The sequence below is a fragment of the Carettochelys insculpta genome, chromosome 2 (genome assembly GCF_033958435.1).
Source record: "Carettochelys insculpta isolate YL-2023 chromosome 2, ASM3395843v1, whole genome shotgun sequence".
Classification (NCBI taxonomy): Eukaryota; Metazoa; Chordata; order Testudines; family Carettochelyidae; genus Carettochelys; species Carettochelys insculpta.
The window spans coordinates 7,438,832-7,445,594 of record NC_134138.1 but is presented as its reverse complement, the minus strand read 5'-3'; the positions used below and the strand labels follow the sequence as shown (position 1 = coordinate 7,445,594).

Sequence of the window (6,763 nt, the reverse complement as noted above, 5' to 3'; positions counted from 1 at the left end):
TCAAACCTGACATTTATCTCAGTGGAGTGCTAGGGGGTATACGTAAATGATTTGCGTAGGACAGCATACAGACACACAGGGAACGCCTATAGATCACAGCAGTCAAAACCAAGGGTTGGAACCACTCTAATTGACACCGAGGATGATCAGGCCCAGACAGGCAGTTCCAAGACCATTCCTTGTATTTGCAAAAGCCGTCTCTTTATTTTTAGAGACACATTCTTTAAAGTCCTATCCACTCCAAGCGGGCGGCTGTCAGGCACGCAGTTTCATTTTCAGTCGCTCTCCTCCTGAACAATCATTGCTTTTGATCAGAGGCAGCTCCAGTCACAATGCCCACCCCCCAAAAAGAGTGAAACCCCTTTTGCTCACCAACTCTCCTCGGCTAGGAATGAACCTGCTGGCTTCGGCTGGGACTGCTTTCTGAAGCCAGCAGAAATGGGGAATAGGGATAGGAATATGCTGCGGGATTAAGAAGGACTTTACTTCAGGGGGATCAGGACCCAGCGTACTAAGCAAGCACTGAAGATCTGGCATTTCACAGAGCCTCACAACTAAGTAGGGAAATTAAACCAGAACCGAATAAATTAAATAAAGGCTTTGGGGTTCTCCAGGAATGCCCCTGAAACCAAACAAAAACATGTGAAGTCGCCAGAAGCAAAATTTACAGGACGGCATTCAATAATAAAGATGGTGTCTGCTCCCCAGCTTAAAAGAAACGGTGACAGTTTCCTTCCCCAAAGGCTTCCCGATTTGTTACCGCTTTCGGACATTCACCAAATCCAAACTGAACCAGGTCCACTGCAAAATTAATCCTACTCCTAACCCTGTGTTTGAAAGAAGGTGCGTCGTTCGGCATCCACAGCCTCAGGTGGTGTAGAACGAAAACTTGGGGTTACTCCTGACCAAAAAAAAAAAAAAAAAAACCACACACACACAAACACAAACCACCTTCCACCTGGCAAAAAGACACCAAGATAACAGATAAAATTTCTGAGATGGACTGACTGATGCACTCTCCCACATCTCTGCTAGGGATCCTTGTGCCCTCAGCCTGCCAGTCAGACTCTGCAGGAATCTCACACCTCCACACTCATACAGAGCATCCTCCTAGATGGCCAGGACCCAAACCTGTTCCCACTGAAATCTGCAGTAAAATTTTTCAGATTGTCAGAACAGGATCATGCCCCTATCTATAGAGCATACAGATCTCTGTGCATGGATATTAAACCTCTGGATTTTGAGATTCTAACCTCGCGTCACTGACGCACACAACAATTGCACTCACTCTCTCACACACACCCCTCTGACACCACAAAAAGAAAGTGCTTTGAAGAGTCGGGACTCTCACCCAACTGTCCATAGTCAAATATGCGACTGAAAAAGAAGCTGGACAATTCAAGGAGGAAAGCTCCCACTATTATGTAGGACAGTGGCTGGGATAAAACTGGCAAGAAAATTAGCAAGAGGGTAAATGTAGGCTGAGTGCCCAGAGAAATTCCCAGACAGCAGAATCTATCACGCTGCAAAACAGACCTCTGTCAGGGATGGGGTGGACTCCCCATCATTAGGGATAAACTAGGCTTGACAAAGCACTAGGGGAAGCACAGTGCAAACCAGCCAAGCCTGCCCTGATCAACGGGAGCTGGATGAATTCAGTCTTTTCCTCCTGTAACTGATCTACAAAGAGGTCCAGGAAGGTACCGATACGATCAGCACCGCATGCTCCCATTTACCCTCCATCCTCTGCCCAGCATCGCATTGACTGCCATATCCCCCTCCCATTAAATGAAAAAACCACCCTTCTTCCTCCAGGCTAGGAAGACTATCCTTGGGCACCGGCACCTTGAAATGATACCAAAGCCTCCAGCTGGCTGGCCACCCGTTTCCCATCTGCAAAGTGAGAGCAGCACAAGGTCCAAAGCAAACCCGTAAAACCCAGAGAAGCTAGAGAAAATTCAAAACCAGTCTCTGAAAGAGGACCAGCGCACACAGGAAAAGCATGTGCCAAAGCAGAAGCCTTTGGGTTTATTTTTGTAGAAGATTTGGAAGAGTCTGATTTTTCCCCATTTGTTTAGCATAAAAAAAAATTTGTACTTGGGATTTTAAATCAGCTCCTAAAAAGATTCCCTCTTGTGAGAGCTGTCACAACAAGCAGATTTACACAAAGTTAATCCATCCTAGTGAGAGTCATTCAGTGCTGCTTCTATTTTTTTTAAGTTGCAGTTTAAAAATATTAAATTGGGGCTTGGGGATGATTTCTAAATTAAAAATTCTTAACAGAATTCAAAAGGGGAAATAAAACAATTTAAAATAAAAAAGTCAGTTCGTGGACTAAAATTCTGGTTTGCATATGTGAGAGAAAGAGACAGCTGTAAATGCCACTGCGAGCATTCATTTGATGTGGAAATAATGCTTTGTTTAAAAAGAAAATTACTTCACTAACTAAAGGAAAATTGTGACTTCTGATCAAATCCTTTATCATTCAACGTTTCAGCAATCAATTAAAACAAAAAAGTCTACAACAGACAATAAAAATGTGCAGTAAGTACTTTTTAAAAAAAGGAATATTTTAAGTAAAAATATATATCCCATATATTGAACAAGTTCAAGTGTTTCCTATTATGCCACTAAATTCCAAGAGCTCTCAAAATTTTAAGTTTTCAGTATTTAACAAAACAAAAAGAGTCAGGTTTATCAAATACGAGGCATTTAAAGTTATTCCAAACCAAATCTCTGGAAATAAAGCACCAGAAATAGCACTGATATATTGTTAATTTTTCTCCCTGCAGATGAAAACTTGGAAAGAAGAGTTATGAGCCTAACCCTATCTTAAAAACATAATTTAATATATTGCTGCGCTAATGATCCCCATTGTGTTTTTAAAAGGAGTTATCCTTCACTAGAAAGCTAAGCATCATCCAGAAGAAATAAGCATAAACTTCAGACAAGCCAATGATGCATTTGTTTAAGGGAAAAAAAAAAAAAAAGCATCAATTTTTACCATGCTTGCCAAAGATACCAATTTTTTTAAACTGGAAAACGAATTTTTAATGTGGGAGTTTATGCTGCTTCACTGAGAACCTACCAAAACAGAGTTAAAATAATTTTCTAGCTATTCATTCCATCCAAAGACTGCACTAGCATATATTTTCCTGCCTTTGTATTTAAACTCCAGTTCACATTTGGATTAATCCACCACATTTCATTCTGCTGGACAAAGCAAAGGAACCAGGGAGCTTTAAAAATTTCACCCCAATGTGTAATCCAAGAGAGGCAACCACCACTTTCACCACTGCAAAGTTATTAAACGATTCCCCTCCCTACAGAAACTAGGAAGGCAAAAAAGATGGGTATGTCTAAAGAGATTTATTTTTCGTTTGTCTGTAGCAAATGAAAGCTAAAATGAGTTTTTGCATTGGTGCCTGAACACAAAGGAAACAATTCCAAGAACAAACAAAAAAAATAGATGGTGTTTTTCTGAGGTTGCAATAGCCCACATGGCTTGATAGCAGTTTATATAAAAAGGACTTAACCGAAGCTCTAGATGAGCAAGTTTTATCTTGATGCAATTGTGTTAAAACCATCAGAAATTGAAACAGGTCATTTAAAATGCTTTGCACAAACAGCACCTAAAATGCACCAGTTCCCAAAGCGATCTATTTAAGACTTTTACAGTTTTCCCTAAGATTTTTTTAAAATAAGCAACTTGTTAAAAAACTCCAACTGTTATGCATATTTTTTTTAGTTTCACACAAAGCATAATTGCAAGATTGCCTTTTTTGCAAGAAGTAATGTGCATTTTCCTTTTCCTTTTTGAAGTCATCAAGGTTAAATAATATTGTTTCCCAGGGGTTAATAAATAAGTCTGGTGCATAGTGAAATAGCAGCCAACTGATTGCAGTCCATATATTACTATATTGCCTTTCAGGTCATCTTAGAATGTTACTTTTTTCCTCCAGTATTTTTAACAGCATAGATAATTTTAAATCTCTATAAAACAGTATTATTTAATCCAATTGATTCCTGTATATAGTGCATTCGGCTTTTCCAACATAATTAAATTAATTAATTCTTATATTATTTGCATGCTATTACATACAAACTTTCATTAAGACTTGTGTTTTTTTTTTTTTCTTTTTTGTAGCTTTTTCTCTCCTTAGATCACCAAGCAAAATATAGGCTCAGGAAAAAAGGCAAAAAACTTAACTAAATTCTACATATGTACAAGTGGACACCTTTCAATAAGTTAAGTCTGGCTCAGGTTTCCTTTTTAAAACAACAAGAATTAGTAAGAAAAGGAAGGAGATAAAAAGCAGGTAAACTCAACTCTTTTTTTCGGAGTCTGAAGTCCCGAGATAAATATTCCAGTCCCTTTTGTGAGAGTTTTGCTGCACTGTTCCACTGAGAGAGAGAAAAACATCACTTTGCAAACATTTTAAGACTATGTGTTATTTTAAGACGCACCCCAAAAAAGTGCCGCAAACTAAAAACTGACCGTCTGGGGGTGGGGGAGGAATTACCAAGGGGAAAAAAAAAAACTGGATCATGCTTTTTCTTCATCTGTGTCTAGTAGAAAAGAAGGGGGGAGTACTGAAATACCATACATGTCCTGCATGCAGGATTGCTTAAAAAGTCTTCTCAGAATCACAGTTCAGTTGCACAGTTCATCGGAAGATTTCCTGGCACGTTGCCCGATTCAGTCATGGGGTGATTAAGACGAGCACAGGGCAAGATGTCACGATTTTACACTCCCCACCCCCCCGCTCCCCAAATGATTTGGGTTTGATTTAACCCAGTTCTCCAGGAAGCGGGGGGGAGAGAAGATTTCCTTTTCTCCTCCCCCTATTGCTTCAAGTCTTGAAAAAGTTCAGGTGCTCTTTTCCAGCCGCGGCTGCGCCTGGCCTGGGCGTTTCGTTTCGGAACCGCTCTGCTCAGGGACACGCGTTAAGACTCAGGAGGGAGCTCGGCAGGGGTTGGTCGGCGGCTCTCACCTCGCCGAGCCCCAGCGCGGGGCGCTGTCCGGAGCTTCCGAACGCAGCCGTGGGGACTCGGCCGGGGCCGGCTCTTGCGGGGCAGCCCAAGCGGGTTGGGAAGGAGCCGCGGGGACTTGTGTGGATTGGGGGGTGGGGGGGTGAGCGCGCTGGCCGCGAGTTCGATCCCGGCCCGGAGGCGCAGCGGGGCCCCAGTCTATGTACAGCAGCCCGGCGGCGGGGGAGGGCGAGGGCCCGGCTCACATGAAGAACTCGGCCGAGCCTTTGGCGGCCGGCTCGCGGGGGAAGGCGCGGCCGGCCAGCTTCTCGTACTTCTCCTTGTACAGGTCCCGCTCCTTGGCCAGCCGGGAGACCTCCTGCTTCAGCTGCTCCACCTGGCCCTGCAGCTGGCACTTCTCGTTCTCCAGGATGTGCCGCTGCTGCACCCGCTTGTAGCGGCAAGACTGGGCGTAGCCGCGGTTCTTCAGCGTGCGCCGCTTCTGCTTGAGGCGGATCACCTCCTCCTTGCTGAAGCCGCGCAGCTGCCGGTTCAGCTCCCGCACCGACATGCTCACCAGCTGCTCGTCCGAGAAGCGCTCCTCCAGCCGCACGTGGTGGTGGTGCGGGTGCGGGTGGTGCGCCGCGTGGTGGGCCGCGTGGTGCGGGTGGTGCCCGGCCGGGGCCGCCTCCTCCCCGGGGAAGGCCGGCCCGCGGAAGCCCTCGTAGGCGTGCAGCGGGTGCGGGTTGCCGATCAGCGCCTCCACCGCGTCCTCCGGGGTGAGGTTGAGCGCCTCGGGGTTGAGCGGGTGCTGGTAGCCCGACATCCAGTACAGATCCTCCAGCGGCGCCTTGCCCGCCGCCCCCGGGTGCGCCCCGCCGCCGGGGCCGGCCGCGCCGCCGGGGCTGGGCGCGCAGAAGCTGGGCGAGGAGGGCACGGAGGAGCAGGGCGTGCTGAGCGGCGTGGAGGACAGCGAGCCCGGCGGCAGGCGGTGGCAGAAGCGCTCGGCCTCGGGCGGCTCCTTCTTCACCTCGAACTTCATCAGGTCGAAGTCGTTGACGTACTCGATGGCCAGCGGGCTGGTGGGCAGCTCGCCGCTCATGGCCAGCTCCGAGGCCATCTCAGTCCATGCAGCGTCGGCGCGGGGCCGGCCCTGCCCAGCGCTGCCTCGGCCGCGCCCGCCCGACGGGCCCGGACCCAGGCTCTGCCAGCCGCCGCCGCGCCCCGCCTGCCGAGGCGCGCTAGCCAGGCAGCCGCCCCAGGCGCATGGGGGGCGCGGCGCGGGCAGCGGCTCCCGGGGAAGCGGCGCGGCCACGCTGCCCCGCAAGCCCCGGGGGCCCGAGCCCGGCTGGGCAGCTGCTGCGGCGAACGGCAAAGCGGCCCCCCGAACTCTGCTGGGCAGCCGCCCCCTTCCCCGCCGGCCGCGGCGCCCCCCGCCAGGCGCTGCGCTCCGCAGCCGCCACCCAGCGGCCCCTTCCCGGCTCCCCGCCCAAGGCAGCAGCAGCTCCGACCGCCACCCGCTTCGCGAGCACTGAAGTGCTGAATGGAGCACTCTGCCTTTTATAGGGAGCGCCGCCTGGCCCCGCCTCCCCACCTATAACAGCCAGTGCAATTTGCCTATCCCTATAGCAACCCCGGGGCCAGCTGTCAGTCTCCGGCGGGAACAGCTGTATGGGAGGGGTGGAGGCGGGGGGGCAGAGAAAAGGTCCCTCCTGTGGCCATGCTCGGGAATAGCATAAATAGAGCAGGAATCTCGTGTAAGTGGCTGCTGGCTGCTCCCCGGCTCCTCCCC

At 48.9% G+C, this 6,763-nt stretch overlaps 1 protein-coding gene across 1 annotated transcript; it reads right to left on the bottom strand.

Moving 5' to 3' along the window:
* Window positions 1-2,175: 2,175 nt before the first annotated feature.
* On the bottom strand, window positions 2,176-6,469 carry MAFA (MAF bZIP transcription factor A). Its single transcript, XM_074985592.1, has one exon. The coding sequence runs from the start codon at window positions 6,089-6,091 to the stop codon at window positions 5,234-5,236; it is 858 nt and encodes a 285-aa protein (XP_074841693.1). The 5' UTR covers window positions 6,092-6,469; the 3' UTR covers window positions 2,176-5,233.
* Between the last annotated feature and the right edge of the window lie 294 nt (window positions 6,470-6,763).